Here is a 17,727-nt window from a genome sequence, read left to right as displayed (position 1 = left end):
TGCACTCTGAGCTGACAGCCCAAAGGGAGGTGGGAGGGGGGAAAAGGCAGCGATGGAGCCTGCCAGGTTCCGTCCTCAGAGTGGACGTGCAGATGTGCGGCCACCCACACACAGGTGCGTGCCATCAGAATGAGCTCATGCACTGGGAAGCATGACAAGGAATTCATTCTTCAGCTCGGGGTGATGTCAGCTCCCCAAACACAAACACGTCCACAAAAGCCCGGTCTCAGAAAACGCTGGATGAAAATCCAGCAACGTTCTCTAGCTTCATCTGGCACCTGGGAGTAAAGCCTCAGGTACCTAAACGCTGAACTATTCCGCTCCTCAATGCCTGGTGCCTGGGTCAGTCCTGGGTGGAGGAGGAAGGGTCGGGTACCTCAGTGACCTTCTTCTGCAGGGGAGAGGGCGTCGGGCTGTTCTCGCTGCTCTCAGCCTCGCTCTCGCTGTTGCTGCCCTCGGTGCTGGTGGCGGTGGCGCTGGCAGAGGCCGCTGTGGTGGCGGCAGTGGCCGCACTGGTAATGTTGGCCCCGCTGGCGTGACGCAGCTTCTTCTCGTCACGGGCCTGGTTCTGGTGTTTGTAGTGTAGCACAGCTTCGAAGTTCATCACTGCCCATGCGTGCCAGGCCTGGGGGGGTGGGGCAAGAGTCAAGGACAGACAGTGGGGCTGTGACCAACAGCAGTGGACAGAGACTGGGGCACCAAGCACTTAGAGGAGCGTGAGGCCGAAGCTGAGGAACATGCTGGACGGCCCTTTGCTCTCAGTGGGCTGTAGAGCAAAACTTCTCCTCCACACAACATGGGGGAATGGGCGTTGTACTAAATTCTGCGTGACTCGTTCATTTTGTGGCACACTCCCTGTATCAGGGGCTGTGGCGAGTGCTGGGGGGAGGGGCACACGAAGAGGAGACGCTCTGGCCCTTGCCTCAGGGACCTTCTGATTTAGGAGGGGAGCTCGGTCACAAAGCTCAAGACAGGCAGAATGCGACTGGGGCCATGGAGATAGACAATGGGAACGCCAGGGACGGGCCTGGGAAAGCTTCCCACACAGGAGAGGGGAATTTGGCGCAGGTCTTGGGTAGCAGCCGTCAGTGGGCAAGGAGGGAATAAGAGAGGGCAGCAGTCAGCCCTTCCTGGTGGGGAAGGGCAGGACAAGGCAGGCTGGGCAAGCACAGGGTGTCCCCAGGAACAAAGGAACAGATTGCACTGATGCCTGGGCTGCGTGCAGGGCAGCCGTGAGGGGAAGGCCAGCACAGTGGCAGGGTCAGACTAAGGAGGGGAGGGCGTATTAGGCCGAAGAGGCCCCATTTCATTCAGTAGGAAAGAGAGCTTTGGGTTTCAAAGATTCCTTTGGCAGCAGTGTATAAAACATGATCTAAGGCTCAGGGGAGGGATGGTGAAGGCCTTAACCAGGTCAGGTGACAGTGGGAAAGGGAACACAGTGAGGGCGTGGGAACATGATGGAGGGTGAACCCCACTCATCGTCCAGCCCTCACACTTGGCCTGTGGCCTGCTGGAGAGCCAGTGCTCGATGACTGTTTGCTGAAAGAAGCCTTTGGTGCTTCTTTGGCTAAAGGAGGAACTATTCACACCTGAGGCTCTGGGCTACAATGGCGCTATGGTAGAGACAGCACTGCCTGTGTAGACAGCATGAGGCCGAGTTGGATTCAGGGCCTCGGAAGTTGGCAGTGATAGGAGGACATTAAATAACCCACTCATAGTTCCACTTTCTGGATCACCAGGAAATTCCTTTCTGTTCCTTACAAAAAACCTTCTGTTCACGTAAATGTAGTCATTTCCCCTTCTAAGCAGAGTAAACTGATCATAATTGACTTTTATTTGATGAGTAAGAATTCTACAATGATCCAGGTTCAGTTTTCCCAAACCTTCATTTACTCAACAAATACCTCTTATATACCGGGGGTGCCAAAAAAATGTATACACATGACTGGTATTCATCTTTTGTTATCAGTATATATTGAGTATGACAATTTTAATACAGTTTTTTCCTTTCTTACAATGTGTCTACATTTTTTGGTGCCCTCTGTATATATTCTGTGCCAGGCACTGAGCTGGGGGACACGGTGAACAAGACAGAAACAGTCTCTGCACACACACACAGGACCACACCACTCACACAGCACAAACCCAAAGGGACCCCTACTAAGAACAAACTAAAACTAAAAATAGGAAGCAGCTTTCCCCTTGTGATTTGCTCCCTAAAAATTAAATGAAGAAAAGTAATCTGGTTAGGAGATAGTTCTAATCAGTAATGGTCCAGCTAAGCAAGGGTGTATTGGATTCCGTTTTCCAGCGTTAGACTAGAGCTGTCCTAGACAGAGTAATTACTGCTGACATCACAAAATGGGCATTTTTCAGATCAGAATGAAGCATGCTTAACTTAGGATAAGATTTTGGCTTAAACCAGGATAAGATGCTTCTGTGGTCTTCAGATGCAAGTCTGAATCCCAGAGGGATTAATTCACAAAGTATGAGCAGGTCAAGGAGCTACTGGAAAGAAATCAAAGACATCTGCTGTACCACACAGCTCTTACCAGTGGCCCCTCAGAAAAGACGTAAGACAATGAGGATGTGTGCTCTCACCTAAGACGTGTGCCTCCAAGAGTCTCTCCTCTACCAGTCAATCACACCTTTTATACATGTTCTAATTCTGTTTATCTTCTTGAAAAGTTTCCTATGACATAGCAGGATGTTACCCAGAACTTTCCAATAAAAACAAAATTAAGTTCTTAGATGATGAGCAGGCAGGAATGGGAATCAGAAAGAATCTGGGAAGGAACAGACGACCCAAGGGAAGATAAAGTTGCAGAGGTTAACCCTGTGTCCAGCTGCTCCGAGGGAAACAAGCAGCTAAGGGTCTGTAAGACAGCGGCACTCCCAGTATGGAATAATGGTGCAAGAGAGCCTTCTCAAATAAAAGAATCTACCAATCTTTCTGTATCCATTCAAGTTGTAAGGGGCCTCTGCCAGACCAGCTCCCGACACTCAAAGCAGCAAATTCACAGCTGTAAGGCACGAGCGCACAGGAGCGCACAGCCAGGCTGCTGCCAGGTGCCAGGTGTGCCACGTGGAGAAGTCACGCTGGGCCCCCGCCGCTGTGCGCCTGGGTTACCTTGTACCAGCTGCGGTCGTGCTCCGTGGCAGCGCTGTAGTACTGTAGGACTTTTGGGATGGTGCTCTCGTTGATGCCCTGGAGGTTCAGCTGCCACTCCCCAAGCTTCAGGAAACACCTGAAAACAGAGAGACAAGCCCTCCACATGTTGCTCCCTCCTCAAAATACCCCTCCCCCCAAGGAGAATGAGTTATGGTCGGGGGGCACTAAAGCCTTTCTGATATTTACTCTTGCTCTCCGGAAGCAACATGATGGAACCAACGGAATGCCCACGCATGTGGCAAGAAGAAGGTGGGACTTTGGGATAAATTGTCATGGCACTACCTCTTTTCCTTGACCTGTCTCGCAATGCTAGCATAAACCAGGGGCTTGCACAGGTGGCTCTGTACGGACTTATCTATCCCCAATCCATTTTCTATGGGTGACAGCGGTTGAGCTTACTGATTACTATATGGTTTCCCCCTCACTATTCCCTTCTCCTCCATTCTTTATGGTGGTAATATTAACAGCTAACATTCACCGACTGCTACTCTATTCCAGGTACTGCTCTAAGTGCTTGACACTATCTTCTTTCCATTAATCCTCATACCATCTTACCACCCTAGGAAATAGCAACTCTCACTCTGCCCTTTTTATTTTATTTTTTAAGGAGGGTGCAGCTCATAGTGGCCCATGTGGGGATCGAATCGGCAACCATGGTGCTACCAGCACCACGCTCTAATCAGCTGAGCTAACCAGCCGCCCCTCACTCTGCCCTTTTCATACGATAAGGAAATAGAGTCTCAGAGAGGTTCAGTAACTTATCTAAAGTCACACATCAGATGAGCAGCACATCTGGCATTTGCAAACAAGGAGTCTAACTCTAAAGCCAGACATCAGCAGAACAGCACACGGGTGCACCTGGGCTGCTGAGTCCTGGGAGAATAAAGCGACAGGGACTTGGGAGCAGCACGGTTCAATAGCTGCCCAGGATCCCTCCAGGAAAAGGTGAGAGAGATGTCCGAGGAGCCTTGACCACTCATTCTCCTAGCTGCAGAGGCTGCTGGCATGGCAGGGCTGGACTGAGTGGCCCTGGCCAGTGGGGACCTCACCGGGCCATGAGCTTGTGCAGCTCTTGCTTGTGCTGCTGGTCCTCGGTAGCGATGGCGTGCTGGGCCTGCTGCTGCATGGTCTGGACGAAGTGCTGCATGTGCTGGAAGGCATCGATCTGTAGCAGGACAGAGGCACAGGGAGGTGCTCGGCACGCGGCCAACCTCATAGGAATGAAGTACGGTTCATCTCACAGGCACGTGAGCCAAGCCCTCTAAACAGAGCCCGTTAGAACGCAGGGTAAGGACCGTACAGGACAGGACCAGGGCATGATGCTGGGAGACGGATGGGCTCTTCAAGAACATTCATATTTTTTCAAGTCAAGTCTTAGCTCTCCTTTGTCAACCATAATTACTAGTTTAATAAGCCTTGGAAAAGTTACTTTCCTGGCTACCCCAAATAACAATTCATATGAAGTAATTGAAATAACTGCTTACTTCACTATCAGTAGATTGCCCTGGGGGAAAATCAGACTTATGGGAAATTGTTTCAGGCTAGTAGAACTTCAGTATTTGTTTAAAACACTATGATACCTTGGACACTTCAGCATAGCAAAATCTATAGTTATAAAAATCCAATAGCATCCTTAGTACCCCTCAAGTAAGTACACAGAGATGGGGTAAAGCCCCACATGCATCCACGTGGAACAGGAGGCAGTCACCGGCTAAGCAGACATCTAGTTGAATAGGGTGGCTTAGCAACAAAATCTTCAAGCATCCTCAGTTAGATTTATTTACGCTATGGGATTTTATACAAAGTGAGCAGAAGACACGTGGGTTAGGAACACGAGTTCCTGTTAAACAATAAAACAGAGATTAGAAACAGAGAGTTGAACTAGGGAAGAGTTGAGACAGAGTCAGAGATCTACGAGTAAGTTTCAAGCCATTTGTATAAACCTGCTACATCCAGACACACCAGGATCTTGATAAATGGAGTCCATACTACTTTGAAAGGGCCTCAAGGATGGAAATAGAGCAGACAAACATGAAAAGCTCAAGTGGAAAAAATGGTGAAATTAAAATCCACCAACATAGGGAGGGGACAGTACACATGAGAGAAGGTGAAAAAGAGGCTATGTGTTCTTTGCTGCAGAAGAGGAGGGAAAATAATCAACACGTCAAATAAATAAGGTCAGAATGATTCCCTTAAAGCATATAAAAGGTTTTTTTTTTTTTTTTTTTTTTTAAAAAAAGAGAAACATGTCAGTTTGATGGCCTTGAAGGACAATGACACACCCTGGCTTGGGGGTCCAGGACCAACCTCAGATACTTTTCAACATAAGGAAGTACTAGGCATTACGAGACAGGGCTTAACCCAGAGCCAGCACGATGTGACAAACAATCTATCAGGCAGCTAATCCACGCATGAGGACAGGGCAGACACACAGATGTTCCAACAGTTAACAAGACACCTGTCTCTCAGACATCTGCCTTCACAGAGTCCTATGACTCACCACTGGCTTTGAAAAATGAACTACTTGGCATCCTACACCTGGGAAATGATAACTGCTCCTGTAGTTTTTCTTCTGTAAGAACGATACTGACAAGACTTAAACCTGATTAAAAAGAAAAAAAAGAATTGAGGGGCAGCCCTAAAAAGATCAACCACCGAAAAGGTGAGAGAGAATGCACGCCATCACTGTACATTAGCAGGTAAGACTAACCTAGGAACTCGGATGCCACATGCTTTCAGAGCCCATCAGCTGTGTCACCAACACACCACACATACACTTAAACTCTTTTCAGAGACGCAACAAGGCACCGAACAAAAAATAAATTGCCCGAACTGGGGCACCTGGGTATTAGTTTGGATTTGAAGCCCGATATTAAGTTGTGTTTTTTTTTCTCTTCTTGATTTCCTCCCTCATATGTGTGTTTTTTTTTTGTTCCGATATTAAGTTTAGTGAGTTTATCCAGCACGGGAGAATCTAAGACCTCTCTACTCTGTGGCATAGAGGCAACTTATTATCAAGGTATTGAAAATAATTCTATTAAAAACGCCTTTTCTGCATCCCCAGGAAGTGAGAAGGGGGAAAGATGATCCTTTCTTCTTACAGAGGCGGGACTGGTCACTCAGAGGAAGGGGCTTATTCTCTCAGGTCCAGAGTTTAAACTATGCATAGTACTCCCAGTTCCTGACTGCCTGGCTGCTTCCTGTTCTCAGCTTAGTGAAATCTCAGGGAAGGACCAGCCTGCCTCTGATCTCAGAAAACCCCGTGGGTACACCTTGACCTGATGCCTCCCTGTAGAACAGGGTCTGCTCTTCCCCAAACACTTTCATCTGCCTTAGGCAAGGCAGAGGACAATCTTTGCTTCCAGGGGAAGAAAGTAAAGCTCAGAGAAGTGACGTGTTCAGTAGTACAAATATTATTAAGTGTTCAGTTTTCTTTGGGGAGCTCCTGAACTTTTCCAAAGATGTGACAGCTCTAGCTCTGGGCTTGAAGTTCAAGCACCTAACTTTAAACAGGTTTCTAAATTTTTATCCGTGTGCTTTTATGGTCTCCCACCAGAATCTGGGCTCCTAAGAAAAGGCCATAATCTGTGGAGAAGTTGGGCTGTGGTCATCTGTTGAAAGAAGCCAGTCTCGGTTGAGATATTAGCCAAAAGGCTCCTTCTGCCTGCCTTCGGCAAGACATTCAAAGACTTGGAGGCCATGCATGGGAAGGAACCACGTGTTCAGGTCCAGCATCTCTGTTTTTCTCATTTGCCTGGAGGAAGGGCAGGCTTTCAATCAGAATTGCTCCAGCTTGGGAGGCTTACAGAGACTAAGAAACACACACACCAGAACAAACCCTTAAAGGACAACAACGAGAAGACAAACCCCCCAAACTGCACATTTGGAGACAGAAACGTGGGCCATTACTACCGCAGGAAGCCCCACAGACTCAGTGCCTGGGTGCCGTACACTGGGCAGCAATCACCGCCAGTCGAGCGCCCTCAGCCCCAGGGCCTCCCCGGTCTGCCTCTGGGAGACACAAGTGTTTGATCACATCTTCCCATAGCCATGGCTCTGGCGGCTCTTTTGCATTTCTTTTTCATCTCAGGCACTGCTGTGGGGACAACATGGAGAGGACAGCTGGGACGCCCTTCTCTGTTTGGTAAGGAGGAGGATGGGGGAGACAGAGTGGGGGCTGATTTTGCCTCAAGGGCCAACTTTTTATTAATCATCAACCATCGTCCTGAAGATTGTTTAAAAAAATATAAACAACCCCCCCCCCCCCCCACCAGGAGCCACATCTATTTCCCAAGGACCTGTCTGTAAATAAAGTAAGAGGAATTCTACGTTGGCTTCAAGATGACTTTCCCTACTGGTTTCAGCATTATATTCTGGGTGTTGTTGTTTTGGAATCCCAAATTGATGATAGGAAAGGAGACGAGAAGTCTGAACAACCAAATTGGTCTTGTGAAAGTTCCAGTCAGTGTTTTCACAAATATGCTGCTTTTTTGGGTACTTACCAGCCCTTCTTTCTCCGAGGGGTCAGAAATTGTGCCTTTTCTATGTTCCAGCACATTCTGGCTGCTAATAAATACAACTGTGATTACACTCTTTGGTTTGATCAGTGCTATACGTGTACTGCCTTGACTATGATTCACTTTTCGAAATCAGGCCACATAGCTTCCTAGCAGCAGCAAACTCCCTGACACGGTGGTTTGGACACTGTTCCTTTTCGGGCCCCGGGGCAGTGAGCAGCAGAGCAGGTGAGCCTTCTGGAGAAGCCTGCTCTATTGTTGAGTGGCTTCAGATACAGACCTTGCGAGCACTCTTCCACATGTTTTTCATGTAGGCGTAGGTCACTTGAGGGTGAACTGTTGGCAGGGGATGGTCAAGCTGCCGGGATGGATCAACTCCCAGGAGCAACACTAACGTTTTATGAGCAAGAGCCTTAAAAACAAGAGAGGTCACGGCGTAAACAGAAGCGGCCCGGGAACGCCGTTCCCTCCTCGGTCCCCCCACTCCCGTTACCCCCACCCCGGCCCCGTGTGGTGGGGGTTACTCACCAGCCGGCCACTCTTGCCACACAGGCTTGCATACTTGAGCCAGGTCCTCATGTCCTCGTGGGGGCTGACCACCAGGGACCGCACCATGAGGATTTTCTGCCAGTCCTCCACGATACGCTGGCAGCCCTGGAACATTCAGCAGTGAGGATTAGATATGTTCTCTGCTCTATCGTAACCCCCCACAAGCAGCAGCGAGACCCACCCTGAAACAAAAAAGCTTTCTCAAGTGAAGGGCACTGTGAGTGAAATGCCTCTGAGGGGCACCTCCAAATCTGAGCAGCAGAATAGAGACTCTGGAACTTGAATCCTGGCCCTGCCACTTACTGCTATGTGACCTTGGACAAGTTACTTCACTTCTCTGTGACTGATCTGTAAAATGGGATAAAAATAGTACCATCTTCATAGGGCTATGGTGAGGGTTAAATTAATTAATTTACATTTCTTTTTCTGGATTATAAATAATGCATTTTTAACTTTATTTTTTTTGCTTCAGTCTCTCTTGTTGAAGGTGACAAAGAAATTAAAATGTATCACTCAAAACTCAAAAAACTAATTAAGCATAAAAGAAGTTTAAATAATTAAATTTTCAAATGATGGGTGTAAGTTGGTGGCGTTTTGTATTTCTGAAGTTACTAAGGCTAAACCTGCACTAAGACTTTGGGCCTTGCTTAGATTCTTTCTTCTTTGTTTTTATTTGTCTCAATCAAAAACTGCATATGGAAAGGGAAGTGCCTCATTCATTCACACACATAAATTCTTTTTAATTAAAAAATAGGGTGAATTGTTAGCAAAGGGGCTAAGCTAATTTTATATCAAAAGACTGCTGAGAGTAAAGTGAGCCTCTCCTTTTCCATCTCCAGTGATAGGAAGTCAGACTCGAGAGACAAATCACCAGGGGAAGTGGGTTTCTGAGCTCTACCACTTCACGGGCGAATGCTGTGCAACCAAACAAGCTGTCCTCCATGGAGATAAGTCTAAAGTCTAGCAGCAATGGTCGTAGGCTTTTCCATGTGACAGGGCACAGTCCGAGCCTGAATAAAGAACCCAAGGCAAGAAGAGACCCAATGCCAATAAGGCTAACCTCTCAAACTGCCCCCTGGGAGACACTGGCTAGGGATTTCAACTTAGATGACTTGTCCACAAAATGGCAGTCTTCCAGCCTAGGCAGTTTGTTGAGTTTTTTGACAGCAAGCCCTCCACGAGAGCCAAATTTCTACCACAAGCTTAATGCTTTATTTTGAGGCCTTGGACTGTATCTTTCCATCCCATTACGTGTGACAACAGTGATTTGGAAAGTTAGAAAAACAGAAAAAAGTACACTGAGTGATTGTTTTGGTGACTTCTCACCATCTGCTAGTTTCTCCCAGATGCTGAAATAATCTGGCCCTGTCAACCAAAAAGCACCTATTGTCCCGAGATAGGAAGGTCATGAAGGCTAAGATGACGAGCGTATCTTGGGGACCATAAAGTCACACGTGCGTCTCCCCTCCCCAAGACTCACTTAATCCCCCCCTTTGCAAGGTGCTATTTGGACAAAACCCCACTTGTTCAAATGGCAGTTAGACTAACCAGTAACCAAGAGTTTCTGGTTTGGAAACTCTTTACCCTATTACAGGAACTTAAAAAACCGGCATGTGTACGAGTCAAGTAGGAAATGCTTGCTTTATGGAACTCTTTTCTGGTGTCCAATAGACAATTTTCCATCAAAACACTCACTGGGCATTTCAGAATTGCTAATAAAACATGCGGAGGAACTGCATGTGCTCTGCAGAGCATAAACGACTACTATATTCACAGACGAGCCTCTGCCCGCTGCGCTTTCCTGTCCAGTGGGATGTGCCCTGAGTCGCTGGGGCAGGAATGCAGCCTGGAGTAAAAAGGCTTTGTCACAGCCAACTGAGGCGCTTGGAAGTGCAAACCCTGACTGGTCCAAAGACAGAATTTGGAATTGGGTGTGGATTAGGCCAAAAGGAAATAGTTTAAAATTGAGGCGGTTGCTTATGACAGGCAGGGGAACACGTGGCTTCTGGAGAGTGAAGGCTTTCTCTCTCTCTCTCTTGCCCGTGAACTTCCCCTCCTACTGACTCAAGGAATGGGAGCACTTCCTTTCCAAGAACGCTGAAGACTGCTCACTGCCAGATCTGGAACTAACAGCTCCCCATGCTAAATGATCAGAATATGCAATGAAAACACCGACTTGGACGACTTGGAAGTTTCTCTGGGGGAAACTTCAGTGGGAAAGGTCTGAGCAGAGATCATGGGATGGCCATGACCTGAGGACGTGCCAACGGCAGGTGTTGGTCAATGAAAATAGCAGGCAAGCCCATTAAAAGAGCTGGATGGCCAGCCGTGGTTCTCAGTGTTGGCTGCAGACTGAAATCATCTGGGGAGGCTAAAAAGATACTAATCTGGGGTCTATCCCCAGCAATTTTGATTTATTTGGGCTGGGAAGTGACCTGGGTATCTGGATTCTTTAAAGCTTTCCAGTCATTTTACTGTGCAGCTAAAGTTGAAAACCACTGATTCTGAGGTTAAGATTCTCAATTGCCTGGCCATCAGTGTCACTTATTAAAGACATTTTCTTTTATTCCTAGAGAAAGGTAAAAGGAGGCTGGAAAATCAGTCAGCCTCTCACAGCCAAAGGCTTAGTGGAAAAACCATTGGATGTTTTCCTCTGAATGCAAACCAGCCTCTGAGGAGGCTTTAGAAAGCATATGATGAGCAAAATCAGGAGAGGGAAGTGGGCAGGTTACCCGGGGCTTTCTACTAGGCTCACCTGCAGTCTCTCCCACCAGATCTGGCGGATGATCTCTCGTCGCTCGGGGACAAGTTTGTACTGGATAACCTCCTCCAGCTCGGAGAGCATGTGGCAAGAAACCATGGCCTGATGGAAGCAAATCACATTCCAAGTTAATACTGCAGGAACAATCAAAGAGCCAGGGCTCATTTCAATCATTCCTCCTGGTGGCAGGGTGTCTGCTGAGAACACACAGGTATGTGCTCAGCGGACTGTGCGTCCTCAGCAGCCCACTCTGGAAAAAGAACTGAAATGAGCCTCTAAGATGATAACGTGCAGAATATTCGAGACTCACCCCATATGCCCGACTGTAGCTCTCTCCTGCCATGGCAGTTAGCTCAGCATCCAGCAGATCCCTGGCTTTGTCGATGCACTAGGAGAGAAACAGGGGGCCCCTGCACTTGAGCCGTGGACTTGGCAGCTGAAGGTAGTGCTGTTATTTTCAGGCCTCCCAACGAGCTGCAGAAGTTATCTATCTCACTTAAATTCCGGTGATGAAGAGAAAAATTCCCCAAGGGAAGAAACCTCTTCCTAGACCTGAATGGCTAGAGAAGAGTACTATTTTTTCCCCCCCACTTTTTAAATTTATTTAAGTGTGTTTTTCCAGGACCCATCAGCTCCAAGTCAAGTAGTTGTTTCAATCTATTTGTGGAGGGAACAGTTCACAGTTGCCCACGTGGGAATCGAACCGGCAACCTTGTTGTTAAGAGCACCGCGCTCTAACCAATGGAGCTAACCGGTTGCTCCAGAGAAAAGTACTATTTGATTGCTCAGAAAAGACAGAAATGTGTGACAGCCAAAAGCTTAACATCTATGATAACATCCCAAATCCTCTGTAACAAGGGGAAATATGTGCTTAGAATCACCGTGTCCTTGAATCTCAGAACACAAGAGGACAATCTGGAGGTCACCCTGCTTTCCACTTTCCCTTGTTGGGCAGGTTTGTGAAAATGGAGCGGTGCAAACACTTAAATGGCTCCAGGTGGTCATCTCTAACTTCGAAGCATTTTGTCCTCATGAGAAAGTGCCTCTGAGACTGGCAGAGAGACGCCCAAACCTCTTCCTGTAAATAGGAGCCTTTGGCTGGTGACAGGGATGGCCCAGGTCTCAGTTCTCATCATGTAAATCAGAGTCCCAGCAGTGGCCACGGGGCCGCAGTTTGAGTCTTCTGTATCATCAATTAAAAGCCCTTCATGCGGAGCTTTTCCTTGTTTGAATGTTTAAGGTTAATTACTGTGTCCCCATCTCGTAAGTGCTCAGACAACCTGGGCCTGACAGGGTGGATGTGATTACTTCATTATTTCATTCTGCAAGTCAGCACAGGGTTTTCAGACAATGCGCTGGCTTTCCGAGAAGGTCACCAATGTGTGACATACCTGCACAGCCAGAAGGAACCTGTGCCTGACTTCTGCTGCAGAGTGGGATGGCTACTCTCCAAATCCTCCCTTGGTGAAGTGGACAGCTTCTCTGTACTACAAGGAATGCTAGGCTAGGTGGTAAAAAGAGTGCCATTATGACCCAGGAGGCTAACTCCAAAAGCAATCTAAACGGTTACTGCCAGAACACGTCTGTCCCTCTCAGAGCAGAACGTGGCCCCAGCTAAGGTGCTGGCAGTCTTCCTCTTACGGAATATAATGCTCCAAAGCCATTCTAATGAGTTCACCGAGCCACACACCAGAGCTGAAGTACAACAGCCTATTCCCACAGATGTCATATGCCTAGGAACTGACAGGCCACGCGTAATTACCTTTTCTTTGCTAGATGGTCTGGGTACATGTGGGGTTTTACCTGTTGTGCCAGGGAGAAGAGGTCCTGATGTAATGCCAGCACGGCTCTATAAAATGCCCCATCATGGGTGTCTCGAGGGATCATACAGGTGTACTCTTCCATGCTGTCCCACTGACCTACCGACAGACAGACACACAGAGAAAAGCATTAGGGTGGTAAACTTGTTGGGCTGAAGGCAGCATCTCAATAGGGGTCATTGTTACTTGCATTTAGCTTGGGTTTCAAACCATACAAACTGGAGCCTGATGTACTGAAATCTTGCAATGATCCTCTAAACTCTGTGGGGTTGAGCAAGCCAATTGAACAAAGCCACATCTGTCTTCCAAACACAGGACTCCCATTGCTGCTCCAGGAAGCTCCATAAAAGATGGGAGAAATGGCATGAGCACCAAGCCCAAGTGTCAAGAGCGTTTAATGCAGCACCTCATTAACCTAGAGAACTCACTCAGGTTTCTCTAGGTGAGATGGAATAGCTTCCTTCCCTACGAGCAAAGCATCTCACAGTTCAATTGGCACATTGGAAATTACATTTTCCCCTTGAGAACTGAAAACGGCCATTACCCAGACAGGGGGCAGGGTTAGACAGACAGTTTGCCCATCTCACTTTGGCAGTGCCTTTGCCTCAGAAGGGAGGAGATAAATATTTCGAGAGGCTCTAACAGAAAGATGGGCTAGGTCACAGCACAGTAGTCTCTGCGCCGTGGCAGTCTAGGGAAATGGCTGCATCCAGAATGTAGCTGGGAACAGTTTCCCCTGGTGAGGTGAGCATGTATGGAATGCCAGGATTTCCAAGACGGTCTGCAGAAGCTATCAGCTTCATTAGCTGCAAACTGTAGGGCTGCAGCTTTTACAAGGTTTTTTCCTGCCGTTCACTCCAGACCAGTGGCTCAGCCATTCTCTGTGCCTCTGGGCAGAAGCAAAATAGCAAACAGTGACTCCTCAGGACGCAATTTATTTTTGAAAAATGTTCTGGATCCAGCCCAGAGCTCATGAAAGGAAAGGATATAAGCTCTGTGACTCAAGAGGGATAGAATGGAGGTAGAAGGTTATGTAACCTTCCTCTGGACTCAATGGGGGAAGCTTCTCTCCTGGAACGTCCTACGGACCCTTTCCCCTTTTATTAAGAACCTCTCTGGAACAGACATTGGTAATCTTCTCAGCTGGGCCTGGTGTCAGAAATCTACACTGTCTGTCAAGGTAGGAGATCTCTACCTTGAAATACTCAGGGAATGGGAGTAAAGTGGGCAAGTGTTGGGCAGCAAGGACAATATAGAAAACAAAACTATCAAAACGTTTATAATTGTTGGAGACAATGAAAGGCATATGGGGGTTAATTACACCATTTTCTTCACTCTTATATATGTTGGGCAAGTTCTATAATAAAAGTTAAAAACTAAAAGGAGACAGCTGTCGTCTCTCTTTATTCCTGCTTGGGATAAAGACACGATGGATGGCGCTCCAGCAACCACACTGGACCATGAGGTAGACTTGAAGATGGAGGCCCCACGCAAAGCAAACATATGGAAAAAGGCTAATGACAATGGAGCCAGAACACTAGTCTGGGAATTCCTACCTCTAGATTTTATTTATAAGAAAGAAATATAAACTAGTAACTTGTTTAAGACAAAAACATCAAAACAAACAAACCTCACTACATATCTTATTTTTTATTGCTTGTTCACTGTTTTCTTTGGCTTCTCCGTGAAGTGCCATTGTTACCCATGTCTAGCAAGTTAGTCAAAATCATCAGGTAGAGACAGATGGGAGAGCTAGAAGTGAATACAGACTATTTTTACGCTTCTGTAGTCCTGACATCTCTACCTGCAGCCACAGTGCCTTACTTCTCAGATGCGAGCACCCAGCCTTGCTCTCCCCACCTTGCCTTGGGTACCTGTGAGGGCAGCCTTACCTAACCCCCATGCAGCTGCAGCAGCCATCCGGGCCATCTTGGCTTGGGTCTCATCATTAACCAGGGTCCACTTTTCACAGCACTGCTGATGGAGCTGCCCCCTGCAGGAAAAGAATTATACAGTTGGGTGAACTGAAATCACCTCTATAACCTGCCGCTCTTTGGCCCCTTGGGTTAGCTGGGGGGCCACAGAGGAAATGGATGATAGGGGCCGGCCTTGAGCCAGAGGCCTTTAAATAAAAAGCACTTTCGATTGGGTCACCTACTAGAGAGGTGATCGGCAATTTGTTATTCCTATGTCCTGGCACTCATAATTTGAGTGAGTTTATTAAAAGTAGGGACCATGTCTAGCTCTACGTGATGTGAAACGTCCTGAATATCTGGCCCCCTTCATAAATATTAAATAACCTCTTATATGCCAATGAACTCAGCTCTTTCTCTTTGGCAGGTCTACAGAGAAAGCAATCTGAAGAGACACAGCTGGATATTCATTTTGGGCTCAAAGCTATAGGGAGAGCTGGCTTTTAAAAGAATTATCCAAATGGTTGCAGGCTGAAATGCAACTCGAATGAAATCAATCTGCACAGAAGGAAGAAGAACCAATTTAAAATGGGCACATCCACCAGGAATCCAGACGCTGCTTTTTTGCACAATTACTATGAGTGTGGGTAAGGACTAGGAGATACTGAGATTATGAATGATATTCAAGACTCCAGTACTCAAAGGGAGCGGAAGCCCTCCCAAGAATAGATATGTCCCATCGACAATGAAAACAGCTGCCCTCCCATGTTCTACTTTTGCATGAAAGGAATGAAACTCTGCTCCTGAGCAAATATGAGCCCTGCTTCCATGTGAGCTTCAAGACTCGGCTAGGACACGCCTCAATCTTCCTTGCCTGCTCGGAGAGATGCTGCGGCGTGTTTGAACTTGGTATTGGGGGCAGAGTTGAGCGAACAGATACAAGTTCCAAGCGAACCAGCTCAGAAGCCTTGTGGGGCATGAGCTGCACCCCACTGTAGGCGACATGATGGGTTGGGGTAGAGATGAAGACGCTGAAGTCAATCAGTGCTGAAGGGGTCTAGGCTGAGCTCACTGAGCAGCTCACTGGTGACGTCTACAACTGTTCAGGCCCATTATCTAGAATCGGCAGTCATTAACTTCTGGCATGTGATCAATCGAGTCAGGGACACGGGCACTGTAACTCAATACACAGCCAAGATCGAAGAGGACGACTAACTAGGCAGCCACCCTTCCCTATACTCAGTGAAGCTCAGTGACAAAAGTAGGATGAACCTCAGTGTTGGTTTCCTGCCTTCCAAACCCAGAAGACTTCACTACTGGGTTCTGCTGGGGGTTATCATAGAGCAGTAGTTCTTAAATTGTTATGTGCATCAGAATCCCCTGGAGGTTGGGCCAGCCCAGTGGCTCAGGCGGTTAGAGCTCCGTGCTCCTAACTCCGAAGGGTGCCGGTTCGATTCCCACATGGGCCAGTAGGCTCTCAACCACAAGGTTGCCAGCTCGATTCCTCGAGTCCCGTAAGGGATGGTGGACTCCGCCCCCTGCAACTAAGGTTGAACATGGCACCTTGAGCTGAGCTGCCTCCCAGATGGCCCAGTTGGTTGGAGCACGTCCTCTCAACCACAAGGTTGCCAGTTCGATTCCTCGACTCCCGCAAGGGATGGTGGGCTGTGCCTCCTGCAACTAACAACAGCAACTGAACCTGGAGCTGAGCTGATCCCTCCACAACAAAGACTGAAAGGACAACAACTTGACTTGGAAAAAAGTCCTGGAAATACACACTGTTCCCCAATAAAATCCTGTTCCCCTTCCCCAATTAAAAAAAAAAGAATCCCCTGGAGGGCTCCTTCCTCTGGACTGCGAGGTGCCATGTCCTGAGTTTCTGATTCGGGAGGTCTGACGGGAATGGCACTTCCCTGGGAATGTACGTTTCTAACAAGTTTCTAGGGGATGCTGATGCTGTGGTCCAGGGCCACAGTTTGAGAACCACTGGCTCAGGCCATAGGACAGCTTCTCTGGGCAGCATATCTTGGTTGGGTCCTACCTGGAAAGAAAGCTATGTGAGCTCTGACAGGTCCTTCCAACCCTAGAAGTCAAATTTATTTTATAGCTCGTGGCCACAAGTAATTCAGCATCCCTCTAGTGTTTCATCAGGACCACCCCTTTCGATACCATGGGTCTAAGGAGTTAGCTTTGCTTTTCATTCCGAGGCGGAGAACAAGTTCCATATGAAACAGCCCAAACTGTCCCCTCAAGAGACAAAGTAGGGAGCAGTGCAGAAGAAGCACCCTGGGAAGGCTGCTCCAACCCACAGTGGATACCGGGGACACAGGCACCACCTTTAAGCTGTGGCTGTGTAAACAGCTGTCAAAACCAGGTGGGGGTACTCTCCCACACACATTTTTTTAAAAAATAAGAGTGCAGAATATACTGAGTTCTAAGTCTCAAAGGCAGTGGGGGGAGAACAAGATCAAATAAAAAACATGAGATGTTTGTGGGGCCAACCCTAGGATGGGTTTTCGGAGCCCGCCACTGCACTCTAGGGAGGGCTAGGTACAAGGCCCACCCCCAGCACTTTGACCTTCCCACCTGGCGCAGCCGCGAAAGCTCAGAAACTGTTCCTTCATTTGGGGCACCTAAGTGGTTGGCTGACTCTAAGAGTCTGTTCTCAAGGACTCAGCGGCTGGGGAGGGGTTTACCTAGGTTCCCCTTGGCTGCACGTGGGGCTGGGAGGCTGACTCTTGTAGTTAGCTAAAAGGCAGATGAGCATGGGGGTGGGGTAGGGTCTTAGCTCAGGGGTAGTCCAGATCATTCCTGTTGCCATCTCTGGTCAACACCTGCCTCGGGCACATTCAGGATATACATTCAACGCAAAAGCAATTTAGAAATTGCACTCTAAACAGAATTGAGTGAATAAACCATGTAAAAAACCTGCCTCTAATCAGGAAAAGAATTCTGCTTCTTTCATCTCTTAGCCTGCTGCACTCTTAAATCCCTT

At 47.8% G+C, this 17,727-nt stretch overlaps 1 protein-coding gene across 3 annotated transcripts in view; it reads right to left on the bottom strand.

Moving 5' to 3' along the window:
* Nucleotides 1–17,727, bottom strand: part of MTOR (mechanistic target of rapamycin kinase) — a 116,006-nt gene that overhangs the window by 17,303 nt on the left and 80,976 nt on the right. For all 3 annotated transcript variants that reach the window (XM_081057022.1, XM_081057021.1, XM_081057020.1), the window contains 9 exons: nucleotides 14,712–14,812; nucleotides 12,803–12,918; nucleotides 11,310–11,387; nucleotides 10,994–11,101; nucleotides 8,218–8,343; nucleotides 7,970–8,101; nucleotides 4,222–4,337; nucleotides 3,131–3,248; nucleotides 377–625 (listed from right to left, as the gene is read on the bottom strand). In XM_081057022.1, the coding sequence (XP_080913148.1) occupies nucleotides 377–625; nucleotides 3,131–3,248; nucleotides 4,222–4,337; nucleotides 7,970–8,101; nucleotides 8,218–8,343; nucleotides 10,994–11,101; nucleotides 11,310–11,387; nucleotides 12,803–12,918; nucleotides 14,712–14,812 (1,144 nt within the window). The remainder of the gene's footprint in view (nucleotides 1–376; nucleotides 626–3,130; nucleotides 3,249–4,221; nucleotides 4,338–7,969; nucleotides 8,102–8,217; nucleotides 8,344–10,993; nucleotides 11,102–11,309; nucleotides 11,388–12,802; nucleotides 12,919–14,711; nucleotides 14,813–17,727) is intronic.

This window comes from Rhinolophus hipposideros, assembly GCF_964194185.1.
Source record: "Rhinolophus hipposideros genome assembly, chromosome: 8".
In the NCBI taxonomy this organism is placed as follows: Eukaryota; Metazoa; Chordata; class Mammalia; order Chiroptera; family Rhinolophidae; genus Rhinolophus; species Rhinolophus hipposideros.
The sequence above is the reverse complement of the archived record's forward strand: the minus strand, read 5'-3'. Positions and strand labels throughout refer to the sequence as shown.